This window comes from Cnephaeus nilssonii, assembly GCF_951640355.1.
Source record: "Cnephaeus nilssonii genome assembly, chromosome: 10".
Lineage (NCBI taxonomy): Eukaryota > Metazoa > Chordata > Mammalia > Chiroptera > Vespertilionidae > Cnephaeus > Cnephaeus nilssonii.
In genome coordinates, this window is record NC_137081.1 from 85,916,671 (window position 1) to 85,934,840 (window position 18,170).

The window sequence follows — 18,170 nt, forward strand, 5'->3', positions numbered from 1 at the left end:
TGGAGGGGTGGCCTGTAAACAACCCCAGTGGGTGCTTGAACACACCCTGTGCCCCACACGGCCTGGCCCTGCCCCTCACCCCCATGCTATGCTCCCTGCGGCCTGGCCTGGCCCCTCCGTGCTGTGCTCGTGGTGCCTGCTCAGACCGGCTCAGACCACATATGACCTGTCCCCCAGGGACATACCAGGCTACCCTGGCCACAGAGTCCCCCAATGGAGTTTCTACAATGAAAAAGCCAGTGACTGCCGCACACAGCAGTGCGGAGCAATCTCACAAACTAACGCTGGCTGAAGGAGCTGGATCTAAAAGTATTTACAATTTCATTTACATGAGTAGGCAAATACTCAAAAACAGGAAGACTGAGCTGCCCTTTGGAGGTCAGGCTAGCTTGGGGCAGGTCTGGACAGACAGGGGGGCTTCTAGGCACTGACCAGGCCCTGTTTTTTGGTGTGTGTTTTTAATCCTCCTCACCAGAGGACATGCTTAGAGAGAGAGAAACATGGATGCGAAAGAGAAACATCAATATGTTGCCTTCCATACATGCCCCAACTAGGGATTGAACTTGCAACCCAGGTATATGCCCTGACTGAGAATCGAACCGGCAACCATTTGGTGCTGGCCTCAGGGGTAGCTCACGTACCTGTGTGCTTTGCTGTCCTGCGTCAGGCACTGGTGGGTCCAGCTGGTCCCTGTATCCTGAACAGGAAGGGCCTTGACGTTATTCAGTGCTCAGATTCACACAAGCATCTAACCTGTGCTTCTTAAGTCCTTACCATACCACTTGTGGATCAGTCCATTTTATAGACGAGCAGACTGAGGCTGAAAATGGCTACAACCCTGGCCCAAGAGGCCACAGCTGGAGAATGGCAGAGCTGTCCTTCACCTGCAGTCCACCTGCCCCCTCTCCCCACAAACACGTTTTGCTGATGTGCCTTGGGTTGGCTGTCCCACAGTGTCGCGTTTCTCCAGCCCACGGGTGACGCCCCGCCTGAGCCGCAAGCGGGCGCTGTCCATCTCCCCGCTGTCGGATGCCAGCCTGGACCTGCAGCGGATGATCCGGACCTCCCCCAACTCGCTGGTGGCCTACATCAACAACTCACGCAGCAGCTCGGCCGCCAGCGGCTCCTACGGGCACCTGTCGGCGGGCACCCTCAGGTGAGCCCCGCCTGCAAGCAGAGGCTGAGAGTTGGGAGCTGGACTGGGGACCAAGTAGGGAGGGTCCGCGCTTTCGCCCGAGAAGAAAGACAGGACTTCATGCCCCAGACACCATTTCTGGCGGGCCTGTCATGAGAGATTCGGTCCGAAGTCACAGGTGACGTTCCTAGTATTGAAGGGAGTACCGTGGAGCAGCAGGTCCCTGACCCGCTTGGGGGCACGCCAGGGTGAGTGACACTGACCTGGGCCATGCGAGTCTCTGGCTGGCAGCAGGCTCCCACGTGGCCACTGCATGACACACCCCGACCTCGTCAACGCCACTAGCCCAGCCCCCGTTTGAGGACTCAGACCCGCCCACTCGGCTGACACCAGGTGCTTCCCTTGAGCATCCCGGGAGAGGCCAGAGGTGTTAGGAACGCTGGGAGAGCTCGGCCCAAGGACCCAGAAATGGACGTGGTAACAAACGTATCCGTTACCTTTCGCCGCATAATAAATGACTCCTCTGCTCGGCGGTTTAAACCGCAGGCATTACCGCCTCGGAGGTCAGGGTGGGAGGCGGGCTTGGCTGCGGCCCGTGAAGCTGCCAGCCGTGCTGCAGTCCCTGAGGGCGACGGGCCCGGGCCCCGTTTCCAGGAGGCCCTCACCATAGCTGCCCAGGGCCGCTCCGGACACGGCCGCCGACCCCCACCCGCCGTCGGAGTGGGATCTGAGGGAACGGCAGGGGGGGGGGGGCGGGGGAGCCACAGCGTCCTTCATGCTCAGCCCGGGCCTTCTTCCGTCAGTGAGCTCTTCTGAAAGAGGCTGGTGCGCGGGGCAGCGTAGACCCAAGTGCAGAAGGAGGGGAAGGAGAGGGGGATGTGCCCTGAGGGCGCAGGGCTCGCTTCCTGGACGAGGGCATTAGAACGGGCTTCGGGGGCCAAGTGGGGCTCGTAGGGAGCAGGGGGGTGCTTTGCATGCCAGAGCCGCGAAGGGTCAGGGTGGGGTGGGACGGAATCTGGGGGCCAACCTGCCAGGGTGAAGGCTGCACCTGGGGCAGGGTCTGGAGGCTAGGCATGACAGGCGAGGCCTGTGAAGGCAGCAGTGGAGAGCCACTGCTGGTTCTTGGGTGAGGCAGAGCCGTGGTGATGGCGAGGTTAGCACTTGCCCATCCGATCCCTGGGCAAGGCCTTCTCTGCCCGGGAAGTGTCGGTCTAGCAGAGCCCGGGTCCCCCCTCCCTCTCCTCTGCTCCACCACCTTGTCTGCTCTTCTCTGCAGCCCAGCCTTCACCTTCCCCCATCCCATCAACCCCGTGGCCTACCAGCAGATCCTGAGCCAGCAGAGGGGCCTGGGCTCAGCCTTCGGACACACACCACCCCTGATCCAGCCCTCCCCCACCTTCCTGGCCCAGCAGCCCATAGCCCTCACCTCCATCAACACCACGCCCACCCAGCTCAGCAGCAGCAGCAACTGTCTGAACGACGCCAGCCAGGTAGGCGGGTGCGGGGCGCGGGGCGGGCCAACAGATGCTGACTCCACGAGGGCTGGTGGTCCTCATCTCACACCGACAATGTGCGGGCGGACTCGGGGTGCAGGTCTGTCTAGGGGTGCCTTCTGTGACGAGGCCACATGATTGAAAGGCCTTAGCTGGATGAGGCTGGGTGGGAGGCCTGGGCGGGGTCCTGACACCGCTCCCACTCCTGTGGGCAGCGCCCAGCCTCAGGTCTGATGCCGCCTGCGCAGTAAACAGGTGAGTAGACAGAGAAACCTAGAATTCACAGTCGGCACAGTGTAGGTGCTCCCCGCCCAGAATATGAAATGGATCAATGAATAACAATTAATATCGTGCAGTTTAGTTTTAGAGCATGGATTCACCAAAGACCATCTTTTTAATAATTTTTTAATTTTATATTTTAATTACAGTTTACATTCAATGTTATTTTGTATTAATTTCAGGTGTACAGCATAGTGGTTAGGTAATCATCTATATATATAAAAGCTTAAGTGACCAAATGACCGAACTACCAGTCAACTGGTCGCTATGATGTGTACTGACCACCAGGGGGCAGACGCTCAATGCAGGAGCTGCCCCCTGGTGGTCAGTGTGCTCCCACAGCCAACCTCCTGCGGCCGGCCAACCTCCCCCGGTCCCTCCCCGTGGCTGGCTGGCCCCGATAGCTACTGGGCAAAATGGCCCCCATCAGCCCCGATCGCCCGCCAGGCCGAGGGACCCCACCTGTGCTCCCACAGCCAACCTCCTGCGGCTGGCCAACCTCCTGCGGCCGGATTTGTGCACCGGGCCTCTAGTATACTTTATAAACCGTTCCCCGATATTTCCAGCACCCACCTGGCGCCATACAGAGTTATTACAATGTTACTGACTATATTCCCTATGCTGTACAGTACATCCCCATGAGTCTCTGCTTCTCACTCCCTTCCCTGTTCACCCAGTCCTCCGAGCCCCCTTCCAGAGGGAGGCCTCTGTTCCGCTGCCGCGGACGTGGTGCGAGCTGCTGGCAGGCCGTACGGGCTCTCTCCTGGCCGTGCCTCTGGCTGGGGACTAAGCTGGAAGGACTCAGTCTCTCCCACTCCAAACACAAGGGTTGGCCCAGATAGGCTGTGTGGGGAGGGTCCGGAGGTTTGGGGTGTCCTCCCTACCCCCAGTGACAGGCTCTCCCCTGCACCCCTTCAGAGCAAGCAGAACAGCGAGTCGGCTGTGAGCAGCACCGTCAACCCCATCGTCATTCATAAGCGCAGCAAGGTCAAGACGGAAGCCGAGGGCCTGCGGCCAGCCTCCCCGGTGACCCTGACGCAGGTAACCTGCCCGCCACCCTCCCGTCTCCAGGCTGGGCCAGGCCCGGTCCGCGGGGCCAGCGCCTTGGGACTGAGCCCCTGCTGGTGAAGGATGACAGGTGGCTGCCTGCATGAACCAATGAGCAAATGACTGAACCCGGGTGGGCGGGCGGGCGGTCCTGAGCTCGGGGAGGACCAGAGCTGTGTCCCCAGCACCCTGCACCTTACATGCTCGTCAGACACGCGCTGAATTGCCCGGCGGGAGTGGCTCGGTTGGTTGAGCGTCATCCCATGCACCGAAAGGTTGCCGGTTCGATTCCCCGTCAGGGCACATACCTGGTTTGAGTCCCCGTCAGGGCACACACATTTCAGGTTTGATCCCCGGTTGAGGCCAGTACAGGAGGCAACCAGTGTTTCTCTCTCTTTCTCTCTCTCTCCCTTCCTTTCTCTAACATGGCCTCAGAATGAGTGAATGGATGATCTGGGGCTGCAGCTGTCTCGCCCCCACCACACCCCTCACCCTCATGCAGTACAAGCCCGAGGTGCTCACTTCCCCTGATGGCTCAGGCTCCTGCCCAACGGCTCCCTCTCCCTGGAGACCTGCCCCCTTCGCTGCCACTTCAGCCTTTCCTGACCCTCCTGCACTGCACCGCGAGCTGTGGGGAGGGGCCCTCTCAGGGAAGGGTCTGGTTTGGCTCCGGGCCACCAGGGTGTACACCGGGCCCGGCGCACGGTTAACTGCAATCATAGTTTCCAAGGACTCCGTGCACATTTGAGGGAATGAGTGTGTGGTGAAAGGGAAGGAATGGGAAGGTGAGGGACGGAGCGACCCACAGCCAGGGTGGCCTGTGCGGGCTGAGACCCTGTGCAGGTCCCTCGGGAGACCCTGCCTCCTGGTCCCACATCCGAGAGGACAGGCAGACAGTCCAGCTCTTGCAGCAGAGGCGGTGGGGGAAGGGCTCGGGTGAGTGCTGACCGCACAGAGGAGCCTCCCGCCCGGCTCTCACGGTGGCCGGGCCTCCATCCGTTACTACCCTGTCACAGCTCTGACGCTGGCGATGCTCAGGCCTCCTGTCCCTGTCTCCCTGCCTCTGTCACACCATCCTTTATCAGACTGCAGCCATCGGGCATGCTCTGGGCACTTAATTTTTATGAAATATTGGGTTCTGTTATTGTCAGGCAGACAGAGGGGCTGGTGACAAATTCTTCTCCCCTCGCTGACGCCAGCGCCTCTTAGTGTGATGCGTGGCTTCCAGGGGGCGGCCCTCATCGGGCGGTGGGAATGGATGAGGGCGGCGCACGTCTGGGGAGAGCAGCACGCGGGAGCAGCGAGGACGGGTGGAGGCCACACTGAGCCCAGGGAGCCCCCCCTCCGCCCCCTCCAGCCCAGGGCCCCACAGGCCCTCTTTCCTGCCCAGCTGGGCTCCTCGTTTGTGTCAGGAGGAGGAGAGCCATTCATCATGAGGGGGTTGTCACCGTGTCACTCTGTCTTGATTCCGTGACCGGACTCCTGCAAGGTGGGTGGGCATGCTCTCCCTCGGCACAAAACGCAGCCCAGCCTCCCTCCCGGCCTGCCTTAAACGTGTGGGCTAGGAAGAGCCCAGCGCACCCGGGGGGCCCGGGAGCACGCCGTCCCGCCAACCCCGTCCCCACACGCGTGTCCGTCGGCAGCCTCCTCTTCGAATCAGCAGAGCATGAAGTCCGGGTCCAGGTCCTGCGAGGGCGGAGCGGGCACCAGGAGGCCCCGCGGCCCCTCCTGAGGAGTCGGGCAGGGCGTTCTGGGCCTTCTGTAAGGTGACCCGGAGCTGCCGGGGACTTCCGGCACTACGCCTCGTCTCCTTTCCACAGCGCCTGCATGTTCATCCAGCCTCCCCGGTGACCCACGGGAGGGCGGGTCCCCCGGCCGCAGGGGCCATGGTGCTGGTGTCACCCCTAGCCACAGAGCCGTGTGAGGAGTGAGGCTGAGTGTCTGGAGTCTGTGGGGCTCTGACTGGGGAGAGGTTCCCCCTCAGCCTGAGCTATAAATGTCCGCCCCAGAGACGGCTGTGAAAGACAGGACACCTGTGCCAGTGGCAGGGAGTCTGCATGGAAGCAGGTCATCCTGCCGTCTGCTCTTTGCCTGGCGTTGCTCTGAGCCTGGCTGGCGGGCCAGTGGGACATCGGGAGTCAGCGGAGCAGGGGAGCCCTTGACGTCCTCGTGGGCCTTCCTCCGGCCGGGGCTCCGGTGCCTCCCTTCCACCGGCTCCTGTTCCCCCCCGGGCCCTGCTGGGAGGCTGCCCCGGCCAGTGCGTGTCTGCATTAGCTGAGGCGCGGAGTGTGTCTGCATTAGCTGAGGCACGGAGTGTGTCTGCATTAGCTGAGGCGCGGTGTGTGTCTGCATTAGCTGAGGCGCGGTGTGTGTCTGCATTAGCTGAGGCGCAGTGTGTGTCTGCATTAGCTGAGGCGCGGAGTGTGTCTGCATTAGCTGAGGCGCGGAGTGTGTCTGCATTAGCTGAGGCGCGGTGTGTGTGTGTCTGCATTAGCTGAGGCGCGGTGTGTGTGTGTCTGCATTAGCTGAGGCGCAGAGTGTGTCTGCATTAGCTGAGGCGCAGAGTGTGTCTGCATTAGCTGAGGCGTGGTGTGTGTCTGCATTAGCTGAGGCGCAGAGTGTGTCTGCATTAGCTGAGGCGTGGTGTGTGTCTGCATTAGCTGAGGCGCAGAGTGTGTCTGCATTAGCTGAGGCGCGGTGTGTGTGTGTCTGCATTAGCTGAGGCATTAGCTGAGGCGCAGAGTGTGTCTGCATTAGCTGAGGCATTAGCTGAGGCGCAGAGTGTGTCTGCATTAGCTGAGGCGCGGTGTGTGTGTGTCTGCATTAGCTGAGGCGCAGAGTGTGTCTACATTAGCTGAGGCACGGAGTGTGTCTGCATTAGCTGAGGCGCGGAGTGTGTCTGCATTAGCTGAGGCGCGGAGTGTGTCTGCATTAGCTGAGGCGCGGTGTGTGTGTGTCTGCATTAGCTGAGGCGCAGAGTGTGTCTACATTAGCTGAGGCACGGAGTGTGTCTGCATTAGCTGAGGCGCGGAGTGTGTCTGCATTAGCTGAGGCGCGGTGGCGCTGATTTATGCTCAGTCTATTGCTGGTTTTGGAGTAAAAAGTGTCCTCTTTGAATTTAAGCACCTGTGACTGGGTGGAGCCTGTCTCGGGGCCTTTCCTTTGCCACCGTGAAATGGGCACCTGGGCTCCATGCTGGGGAGGCTGGAGTCCACGTCCAGGCCTCCACACTCGCCGTGTGTCTGGGAGGGCGAGGAGCCTCCGAGCCTCCTTCTGGCTGTAGCGCAGGAAGAAAGCCCCACTGCAGGCTGTCCCACGGAGCCTGCTGCCGGGAGGACGTGCCGAGCATGTTCACCCAGCCCTGCTGTCCTGGGTTCGAATCCAGGTGTGCTGGGTGCCTGGGAGGAGAGGACAGTACAAAAGTGAGAGGTCTGGAGGGCCAGGCCAGATGCCTGTTGGGGTTCTCTTGCCTCCATGGAGAGCAGACTCTGGGACTAAAATGCCTCACACCACAGCCTGTGGGTCCTCGCAGGGGAAACCACGCCAAACAGCAAAGCCACCGCCTCTCACTGCTGCTCTCCTCGCCATGTCAGTTGACTCAGGATGTAGCGAGACGCACTGGTGATGACACATTGGCATCAGAGAGGAGGAGGGGGCCCAGGAAGCTGTGTGATGGGAGAGGGATGGGCAGGAGCCAGCTGAGGAGGGGCTGGAGAAGCCGATGTATGTGTGTGCCTGTGTGCGTGTCTGTGTGTGTGCACCTGCACAGCCCGGGGCCTTGGCACACTGTGCAGAGCTCACGGCAGCCTCAGGGCGGGGCTGGGTGCCGGACGAGACTCAGTGGTGTGCTCTGCTCCTCCCTAGGAGCAGCTGGCCGACCTCAAGGAAGACCTGGACAGGGACGACTGCAAGCAGGAGGCGGAGGTGGTCATCTACGAGACCAACTGCCACTGGGAGGACTGCACCAAGGAGTACGACACGCAGGAGCAGCTGGTGCATGTAAGCCTCCCAGCCCCGCAGCTGCCCGGCAGGGGCAGGGGCAGGGCCCGGCCCAGGGAGCCTGCAGCCACCCAGGCCCCGGACAGAGAAGGGGCTGGAGGAGGAGGCTCCCAGGGGTGCCGTGTCCTCTGCAAGTGGGCAGCGTGATTATTCATCCAGGCCCTGGGTCTAAAAGGGGGCTTACAGATACATATGCAGCACAAGAGGTTAGAAGAAAAACAAGCAAAGGGGACAATTAAGGGGAAATGAGCAATAAAGGGAAGTCAGGAGTCCAGTTAGTATGCAAAGCCAAGTCCTCCGAGCTGCAGTTCACACGTAAACCCTCTTTCTGAGGTTCCTAGCAACCAGTGCAAAGAGGGAAATAGGTTAGCTGAACCGCCATCATGCGCAGAGTAAGAGCAAACCTGGCCTGAAACCCGAAGGAAGTTTCTCCCGAGGAGAAGTTGGCGACTTCCTCTTGGAGGCGGTTCATAGCGGCCGCACAGGTGCCGGTGGCTGTTTCCGCCGGTCAGAGGGCCTGCGTGCACGTGCCCGGTACTGGCAGGTCAGGAGCCCCGAGAAGACCAGGCAGCGGGTACGCCCTCAGGGTGTGCCCTCGCCTTGGTCCCCACCGCAAACTCTCCGATAGCGGCACCTGCTGTGGCGGCCGCGGGGCAGTTTGTGCAGTGGGAGGAGCAGGCGTGGGGCTCAGCGTGGAGGCACCAGGCTTCAAACCACAGCCAGCAAGTCTAAACAGGTGAGAACAGGCGACAACCTCCGTGAGCCGCAGTGTTCCTCCTGTGGCGGGTGAATCCTACTCCACAGGGGTGTGGAGATTGAATAGGACCCCGGCGTAACCACTTAGCAGAGAGCGCAGCCCATGCCTGGTTGCCCCTCTGCCTCCGGCTCCCTGTCCTCATGCCAGCCCCGAGGCCTCTCCTCTCTGTCCAGAAGAGAACTTAAATTCAGGAACAAGCCCCCACACCCGGTCCCAGCACACGCTCCTTGTGGATGAGTGTCTGTAAAGATGAGCCCCACACTAAACAGCACGACGGTGAGGGGGCTGCACACGCACATGCACCCCGTGCCCGCACTGCTCGCACCCAGGAGCCACCCCGAGCGAGCGCCCTTCTCCCCAGCGCTGGGAGCTCAGCGTTTAGAGCACCGCCCACGCCCCCCGCCCCCCCCCCCCCCCCCCCCCCCCCCCCGCTTCCTCCATCTGCCACCGGTGCCCTCAAGTGCTGTAGGTTTCTCTCGTGTTTGGGATTTTCTTCCCACATTCTCATCCAGGAGGCCAATTTCCTAGCAGACCATCACCGCAGCTGACGGAGAACCTGTGAGGCAGGGTCCGTCTGTACTCTCAGCCAAGGAGTCCGAGATGGAGAAGGGACCCGGGAGCTGAGTTATGGGGCAGATCAGATTCGATTAGAGGAAGAAGGGGCGGCGTCTGGGCCTGGCAGAGGCCGGGCAGAGTGAGACCAGGGTGACAAGATGCGCTCAGTAATGAGTGCGTGGGCCCCAAGGAGCAGGGAGGCATTCCTCAAACGAAGCAGAGGGCTCCCGCCTGTGCCAGGGCTGTCCCCGCAGCTGCAGGTGAGCGCCTCCGCCTGCCCCGGAAGAGCCAGCCCCTGGGAGAGGGGAGCCGGCGCCTCACCAGCTCTGTCTCTGCCTCCCGGGAAGATGGATGGCGGCAGGCACGCAGGCGAGCTGAGCCCTCAGTCGATTATGAACAATTTGTTGCTAAGTAAACCAATAAGAAAAATGAAAGGCATTGTCAGGGCACGTTCCCATCATTTGAAAGGCTTTAAAACGGCAAGTGAGGCGAATAGAGAAGGTTCCCCTGAAGCTCAAGGTGCTGCAGATCTTACTTGCAGCGATGCTGGCGTTTGCGTGCACGCCAGTCGGGCCTGTCACTCAGGCACGAGGCCTCGGTGTCCAGCTCGGACAGCCTCGCGGGGTTCAAAGATCCACGGCATCATCGCCAGGAGGAGACCGCAGGCCACGCCACTGCCCGCGTGTCCCTTATACTATGTAGGAGCACGTGTAAGGGACAGTGAGAGGAAACAGGTGACATTCGTTTTAATGATACATTTTATTTAACCCAGTATATCGAAGAGATTATCACTTGAACATGTAATCAATCTAAAACAAAATACTGGAACATTTGACATTTGACATTGGGACTTTTTCATTCTGTGTTTGACACAGGTGTGGTTACACTTACAGCCCGTCCCATTGGGAGCAGCCAATTTCAGGGGCTTCGAGCACAAGTGGGGAGTGACTGACGCACTGGACAGTGTGGGTCTAGAGGCTTGGGGGGGGGGGGGGGATGAGAGCGAGCGGGAGCTGAGAACAAGAGAAGAGAGGGGCTGGGGCTGGAGAGAAGGGACTCCAGGACCTGATACTCCACACTCCTCCCCACCTCGTCATTCCCTCCCCACCTCCCCACCCCCCGCCCGGGGAGGCAGGACAGGCCTGGAGGCGAGGGCGAGGAAGGGAGGATGGGACCTGCGCTGCCTGGCCTTTAGGGAGAAGCCCCAGTGGGAGGGAGCAGGGTCCTGTGCACCACTGTGTGAGCCTCCAGCACCACCTGTTCCCACCCCAGGTAGATACACACCCCAAAATGGGGACATGAGAGTCCCGGGGGTACCACCCACATGTCCGCACCGTCCAAGCTCAGGGGCAGCGTGTGATGCGCCTGCTTCAGGGAGGACGGCAGCTCGGGGAGTGGGTGATCCGCCGGCTTCAGGGAGGACGGCAGCTCGGGGAGTGGGTGATGGGCCTCCTTCAGGGAGGACAGCAGCTCAGGGCAGTGGGTGATCCGCCTGCTTCAGGGAGGACAGCAGCTCGGGGAGTGGGTGATGGGCCTCCTTCAGGGAGGACAGCAGCTCGGGGAGTGGGTGATGTGCCTGCTTCAGGGAGGACGGCAGCTCAGGGAGTGGGTGATCCGCCTGCTTCAGGGAGGACGGCAGCTCAGGGAGTGGGTGATCCGCCTGCTTCAGGGAGGACGGCAGCTCAGGGAGTGGGTGATCCGCCTGCTTCAGGGAGGACGGCAGCTCGGGGAGTGGGTGATCCGCCGGCTTCAGGGAGGACGGCAGTTCGGGGCAGTGGGTGATGTGCCTGCTTCAGGGAGGACGGCAGCTCAGGGCAGTGGGTGATCCGCCTGCTTCAGGGAGGACAGCAGCTCGGGGAGTGGGTGATGGGCCTCCTTCAGGGAGGACAGCAGCTCGGGGAGTGGGTGATCCGCCTGCTTCAGGGAGGACGGCAGCTCGGGGAGTGGGTGATCCGCCGGCTTCAGGGAGGACGGCAGTTCGGGGCAGTGGGTGATGTGCCTGCTTCAGGGAGGACGGCAGCTCAGGGCAGTGGGTGATCCGCCTGCTTCAGGGAGGACAGCAGCTCGGGGAGTGGGTGATGGGCCTCCTTCAGGGAGGACAGCAGCTCGGGGAGTGGGTGATACGCCTCCTTCAGGGAGGACGGCAGCTCGGGGAGTGGGTGATCCGCCTGCTTCAGGGAGGACGGCAGCTCGGGGAGTGGGTGATGGGCCTCCTTCAGGGAGGACGGCAGCTCGGGGAGTGGGTGATCCGCCTGCTTCAGGGAGGACGGCAGCTCGGGGAGTGGGTGATGTGCCTCCTTCAGGGAGGACGGCAGCTCAGGGCAGTGGGTGATCCGCCTGCTTCAGGGAGGACGGCAGCTCGGGGAGTGGGTGATGTGCCTCCTTCAGGGAGGACGGCAGCTCAGGGCAGTGGGTGATGGGCCTCCTTCAGGGAGGACGGCAGCTCGGGGAGTGGGTGATGGGCCTCCTTCAGGGAGGACGGCAGCTCAGGGCAGTGGGTGATCCGCCTGCTTCAGGGAGGACGGCAGCTCAGGGCAGTGGGTGATGGGCCTCCTTCAGGGAGGACGACAGCTCGGGGAGTGGGTGATGTGCCTGCTTCAGGGAGGACGGCAGCTCAGGGCAGTGGGTGATCCGCCTGCTTCAGGGAGGACAGCAGCTCGGGGAGTGGGTGATGGGCCTCCTTCAGGGAGGACAGCAGCTCGGGGAGTGGGTGATACGCCTCCTTCAGGGAGGACGGCAGCTCGGGGAGTGGGTGATCCGCCTGCTTCAGGGAGGACGGCAGCTCGGGGAGTGGGTGATGGGCCTCCTTCAGGGAGGACGGCAGCTCGGGGAGCGGGTGATCCGCCTGCTTCAGGGAGGACGGCAGCTCAGGGCAGTGGGTGATCCGCCTGCTTCAGGGAGGACGGCAGCTCGGGGAGTGGGTGATGTGCCTCCTTCAGGGAGGACGGCAGCTCGGGGAGTGGGTGATCCGCCTGCTTCAGGGAGGACGGCAGCTCAGGGCAGTGGGTGATGGGCCTCCTTCAGGGAGGACGGCAGCTCGGGGAGTGGGTGATGGGCCTCCTTCAGGGAGGACGGCAGCTCAGGGCAGTGGGTGATCCGCCTGCTTCAGGGAGGACGGCAGCTCAGGGCAGTGGGTGATGTGCCTCCTTCAGGGAGGACGACAGCTCGGGGAGTGGGTGATGTGCCTCCTTCAGGGAGGACGGCAGCTCAGGGCAGTGGGTTATCCGCCTGCTTCAGGGAGGACAGCAGCTTGGGGAGTGGGTGATCCGCCGGCTTCAGGGAGGACGGCAGCTCGGGGAGCGGATGATGGGCCTCCTTCAGGGAGGACGGCAGCTCGGGGAGTGGGTGATGTGCCTTCTTCAGGGAGGACGGCAGCTCGGGGAGTGGGTGATCCGCCTGCTTCAGGGAGGACGGCAGCTCGGGGAGTGGGTGATCCGCCTGCTTCAGGGAGGACGGCAGCTCGGGGCAGTGGGTGATGGGCCTCCTTCAGGGAGGACGGCAGCTCGGGGAGCGGGTGATGGGCCTCCTTCAGGGAGGACGGCAGCTCGGGCAGTGGGTGATGTGCCTTCTTCAGGGAGGACGGCAGCTCAGGGCAGTGGGTGATCCGCCTCCTTCAGGGAGGACGGCAGCTCGGGGAGTGGGTGATCCGCCTGCTTCAGGGAGGACGGCAGCTCGGGGAGTGGGTGATCCGCCTCCTTCAGGGAGGACAGCAGCTCGGGGAGTGGGTGATGTGCCTCCTTCAGGGAGGACGGCAGCTCAGGGCAGTGGGTGATCCGCCTGCTTCAGGGAGGACAGCAGCTCGGGGAGTGGGTGATCCGCCGGCTTCAGGGAGGACGGCAGCTCGGGGAGCGGGTGATGGGCCTCCTTCAGGGAGGACGGCAGCTCGGGGAGTGGGTGATGTGCCTTCTTCAGGGAGGACGGCAGCTCGGGGAGTGGGTGATGTGCCTCCTTCAGGGAGGACGGCAGCTCGGGGAGTGGGTGATGGGCCTCCTTCAGGGAGGACGGCAGCTCAGGGAGTGGGTGATCCGCCTGCTTCAGGGAGGACGGCAGCCCGGGGCAGTGGGTGATGTGCCTGCTTCAGGGAGGACGGCAGCTCGGGGAGTGGGTGATCCGCCTGCTTCAGGGAGGACGGCAGCTCGGGGCAGTGGGTGATGGGCCTCCTTCAGGGAGGACGGCAGCTCGGGGAGCGGGTGATGGGCCTCCTTCAGGGAGGACGGCAGCTCGGGGAGTGGGTGATGTGCCTTCTTCAGGGAGGACGGCAGCTCAGGGCAGTGGGTGATCCGCCTCCTTCAGGGAGGACGGCAGCTCGGGGAGTGGGTGATCCGCCTGCTTCAGGGAGGACGGCAGCTCAGGGAGTGGGTGATGTGCCTGCTTCAGGGAGGACGGCAGCTCAGGCAGTGGGTGATCCGCCTGCTTCAGGGAGGACGGCAGCTCGGGGCAGTGGGTGATCCGCCTCGTTCAGGGAGGACGGCAGCTCGGGGAGTGGGTGATCCGCCTGCTTCAGGGAGGACGGCAGCTCAGGGAGTGGGTGATCCGCCTGCTTCAGGGAGGACGGCAGCTCGGGGCAGTGGGTGATCCGCCTCCTTCAGGGAGGACGGCAGCTCAGGGCAGTGGGTGATGTGCCTCCTTCAGGGAGGACGGCAGCTCAGGCAGTGGGTGATCCGCCTGCTTCAGGGAGGACGGCAGCTCGGGGAGTGGGTGATGTGCCTCCTTCAGGGAGGACGGCAGCTCGGGCAGTGGGTGATCCGCCTCCTTCAGGGAGGACGGCAGCTCAGGCAGTGGGTGATCCGCCTGCTTCAGGGAGGACGGCAGCTCGGGGAGTGGGTGATGTGCCTCCTTCAGGGAGGACGGCAGCTCAGGCAGTGGGTGATCCGCCTGCTTCAGGGAGGACGGCAGCTCGGGGAGTGGGTGATGTGCCTCCTTCAGGGAGGACGGCAGCTCGGGGAGTGGGTGATCCGCCGGCTTCAGGGAGGACGGCAGCTCAGGGAGTGGGTGATCCGCCTCCTTCAGGGAGGACGGCAGCTCGGGGAGTGGGTGATCCACCGGCTTCAGGGAGGACGGCAGCTCAGGGAGTGGGTGATCCACCTCCTTCAGGGAGGACGGCAGCTCAGGGAGTGGGTGATGCGCCTGCTTCAGGGAGGACGGCAGCTCAGGGAGTGGGTGATGTGCCTCCTTGAGGGAGGACGGCAGCTCAGGGCAGTGGGTGATCCGCCTGCTTCAGGGAGGACGGCAGCTCGGGGAGTGGGTGATCCGCCTGCTTCAGGGAGGACAGCAGCTCGGGGAGTGGGTGATCCGCCGGCTTCAGGGAGGACGGCAGCTCGGGGCAGTGGGTGATCCGCCTCCTTCAGGGAGGACGGCAGCTCAGGGCAGTGGGTGATGTGCCTCCTTCAGGGAGGACGGCAGCTCAGGGAGTGGGTGATCCACCTCCTTCAGGGAGGACGGCAGCTCAGGGAGTGGGTGATGCGCCTGCTTCAGGGAGGACGGCAGCTCGGGGAGTGGGTGATGTGCCTCCTTCAGGGAGGACGGCAGCTCGGGGAGTGGGTGATCCGCCGGCTTCAGGGAGGACGGCAGCTCAGGGAGTGGGTGATCCGCCTCCTTCAGGGAGGACGGCAGCTCGGGGAGTGGGTGATCCGCCGGCTTCAGGGAGGACGGCAGCTCAGGGAGTGGGTGATCCGCCTCCTTCAGGGAGGACGGCAGCTCAGTGAGTGGGTGATACGCCTCCTTCAGGGAGGACGGCAGCTCAGGGAGTGGGTGATGGGCCTCCTTCAGGGAGGACGGCAGCTCAGGGCAGTGGGTGATCCGCCTGCTTCAGGGAGGACGGCAGCTCGGGGAGTGGGTGATCCGCCTGCTTCAGGGAGGACAGCAGCTCGGGGAGTGGGTGATCCGCCGGCTTCAGGGAGGACGGCAGCTCGGGGAGCGGGTGATGGGCCTCCTTCAGGGAGGACGGCAGCTCAGGGCAGTGGGTGATGGGCCTGCTTCAGGGAGGACAGCAGCTCAGGGGGTGGGTGATGGGCCTCCTTCAGGGAGGACGGCAGCTCAGGCAGTGGGTGATGGGCCTCCTTCAGGGAGGACGGCAGCTCAGGGCAGTGGGTGATGGGCCTCCTTCAGGGAGGACGGCAGCTCAGGCAGTGGGTGATGGGCCTCCTTCAGGGAGGACGGCAGCTCAGGGCAGTGGGTGATGGGCCTCCTTCAGGGAGGACGGCAGCTCGGGGAGTGGGTGATCCGCCTGCTTCAGGGAGGACGGCAGCTCAGGGAGTGGGTGATGGGCCTCCTTCAGGGAGGACGGCAGCTCGGGGAGTGGGTGATCCGCCTCCTTCAGGGAGGACGGCAGCTCGGGGAGTGGGTGATCCGCCTGCTTCAGGGAGGACGGCAGCTCAGGGAGTGGGTGATCCGCCTGCTTCAGGGAGGACAGCAGCTCAGGGCAGTGGGTGATGGGCCTCCTTCAGGGAGGACGGCAGCTCGGGGAGTGGGTGATCCGCCGGCTTCAGGGAGGACGCAGCTCGGGGAGTGGGTGATACGCCTGCTTCAGGGAGGACGGCAGCTCAGGGAGTGGGTGATCCGCCTCCTTCAGGGAGGACAGCAGCTCGGGGAGTGAGTGATACGCCTGCTTCAGGGAGGACGGCAGCTCAGGGAGTGGGTGATCCGCCTCCTTCAGGGAGGACGGCAGCTCGGGGAGTGGGTGATACGCCTGCTTCAGGGAGGACGGCAGCTCGGGGAGTGGGTGATCCGCCGGCTTCAGGGAGGACGGCAGCCCACGGCTAAACATCAAAGCAAGTGACTGAAACCCTGGGTCTGCCCAGACCCGCATGCTGTTACCGGAAACAGACAGCCTCCGGCCCATGATCCTCGTACAGCAGAAACCACTCTGGGCGCCATACAGATGGTGAGGACAGGTGTGGGCGCAGGGCCCGGGAGGCAGAAACGTCAGCCCCTGTTCCTGCCAGGCCAGTGCTGGCCAAGACGGTCTGAGGACCGCCGTCCAGGGCGGCTGCTTGCCTCGCTCTGCCCCACTCGCCCCAGTGGGCCGCGAGCTGACGAGCAGGGTCCCAGTGCCATGCTGCCCACCAGTCACAGGGTCGCTGGCGGCTCTGCTCCCTCCCCGGGCTGTGCTGTGCCTGGGGCAGTGCCGCACGGTCCCAGGGTCCTCCGAGGGGTCAGTCCCTGCAGCCACCAACAAGCTGGGCCTTTGTGCAAAGGGATAGAGCTGCCATCTTACGGGTTATCCCTGATGGAGACCAGGACGCACTGACGTTTCCGTTATAACTAACGCTTCATGTAAAAGCCTGGAACAGCCGGGGCAAGCTCGGGAGAGGCTCCTCAGGCACCCTGTCTGCCTCCCTGCACTTAATTAGTGCCTACTGTGTGCAGCACCGCCGGAGCATCATCACGGCCACCAGTCCTCACGCACTGGAGCCCCGAGCCCCGTCTGGGGTGAGCGGGACGCCTTTGACCATCTGGGATGGTTGCTTTGATGACTAATTAGGAAATGCAGCCGAGACGTTCGCACACAGTATGTCTTCACTTAATGGCCACTAACCACCCGGAGGAGGCGCGGCCGGAGGGTGACCCGACAGAGTGGGTGGTGGTCTGTGGGGGTGGCCTGCGCTCACGAGGGGGGTCTGAGGCGCTGGCCGGGCTCACCCCTTCGGGGCTTGTTCCGGCAGCACATCAACAACGAGCACATCCACGGGGAGAAGAAGGAGTTCGTGTGCCGCTGGCAGGCCTGCACGCGGGAGCAGAAGCCCTTCAAGGCGCAGTACATGCTGGTGGTGCACATGCGCCGGCACACGGGCGAGAAGCCGCACAAGTGCACGGTGAGTGCGCCCTCGCTCGCCCCCCCGCGGCCGCGCAGGGCGGCCCCGCGGCTCTGGGCCTGGCTGAGCGCAGGGTCGGGCTGTTCCACCTCCTCCTGTCCTGGACCCTCGGCCCGTCTCAGTCCTTGAGGCTCCTCGCCCCCTGTCGTCCAGAACGCTGGCGCTCTCTCAGGGCGTGAGCTGCCGTAGGTAAGAGTGTGCCAGCGTCTCTGTGGCTATGTCCGGGTCACCTCAAACCTCCCAGCACAGCGGTACCCCACGTCTCTGTCTGGGTGACCCACACAGGCGCTGGCGGGGCCGCACCTGCAGCCTGTGCCCTGCAGAGAAAAGCTTCACTGGGGTCCCAGCTGGAGCCCCGAGGGGGTAAAATCTCTGGTTTTAAGTGAACACAAATGGAAGGCCTTTCAGACAGCCGCCCTGGGGGAGTGAAGGGGCTGGGATGATCATCGGGAAGGCCTTTTTCACACACAGAAACCGGTCCCTCCTGAAAGGGGAGGCGCAGTGAGGCGCTGATGGGCTGCAGCTGAGCCCTCTGGGAGCGCCTCTCCGTGAACTGCCCTGTTCCATGGATTCCAAGATGTACACTTTATTCTCACTTTACTGCCTCTGAAACCAGGCGGTCTTAAAATGGGTGCTGCCCAGGATTCAATGTAATACGTTACCTTCGTTAGCAAGTTTTTCATTGAAATAAGATTCACATACTATGAAGTTTATCATTGTTTAACAAGGTACAATTTCAGTGACTTTTTTAGTAAATTCACAAGTTGTGAGTTACTAGCTAATTCCAGAACATTTTCATCACCCGTCAGAGCCACAGACCTGTTAGCGGTCACTTCCCGCTCTCGCCCCCACCCCCACCCCGCATTCCCTGAGAGCCACTGACCTGCTTCCGACCCCTGAGCGTGCCTGTTCCGGTCCATAGAAATGAAATCACAATGTGAGCCCCTGTGCCTGGCCTGTTCACTTAGCCTGTTCTTAAGGCTCATCCGAGGTGCAGCGTGTATCCGCACGTCATTTCTTCACGTCGGGGCTAAATGGTATTTCATTGTATGGACAGGTCCTAGTTTTCTAATCCATTCCTCAGCTGATGG

General features: G+C 62.7%; 1 protein-coding gene across 1 annotated transcript in view; it reads left to right on the plus strand.

The window, feature by feature from the left end:
• The window catches only part of GLI2 (GLI family zinc finger 2), a 131,855-nt gene that overhangs the window by 102,212 nt on the left and 11,473 nt on the right, over positions 1 to 18,170 (plus strand). The window contains exons 5-9 of the mRNA XM_079783288.1: positions 955 to 1,156; positions 2,412 to 2,625; positions 3,826 to 3,948; positions 7,819 to 7,953; positions 16,930 to 17,079. Coding sequence (XP_079639414.1) covers positions 955 to 1,156; positions 2,412 to 2,625; positions 3,826 to 3,948; positions 7,819 to 7,953; positions 16,930 to 17,079 — 824 coding nt within the window. The remainder of the gene's footprint in view (positions 1 to 954; positions 1,157 to 2,411; positions 2,626 to 3,825; positions 3,949 to 7,818; positions 7,954 to 16,929; positions 17,080 to 18,170) is intronic.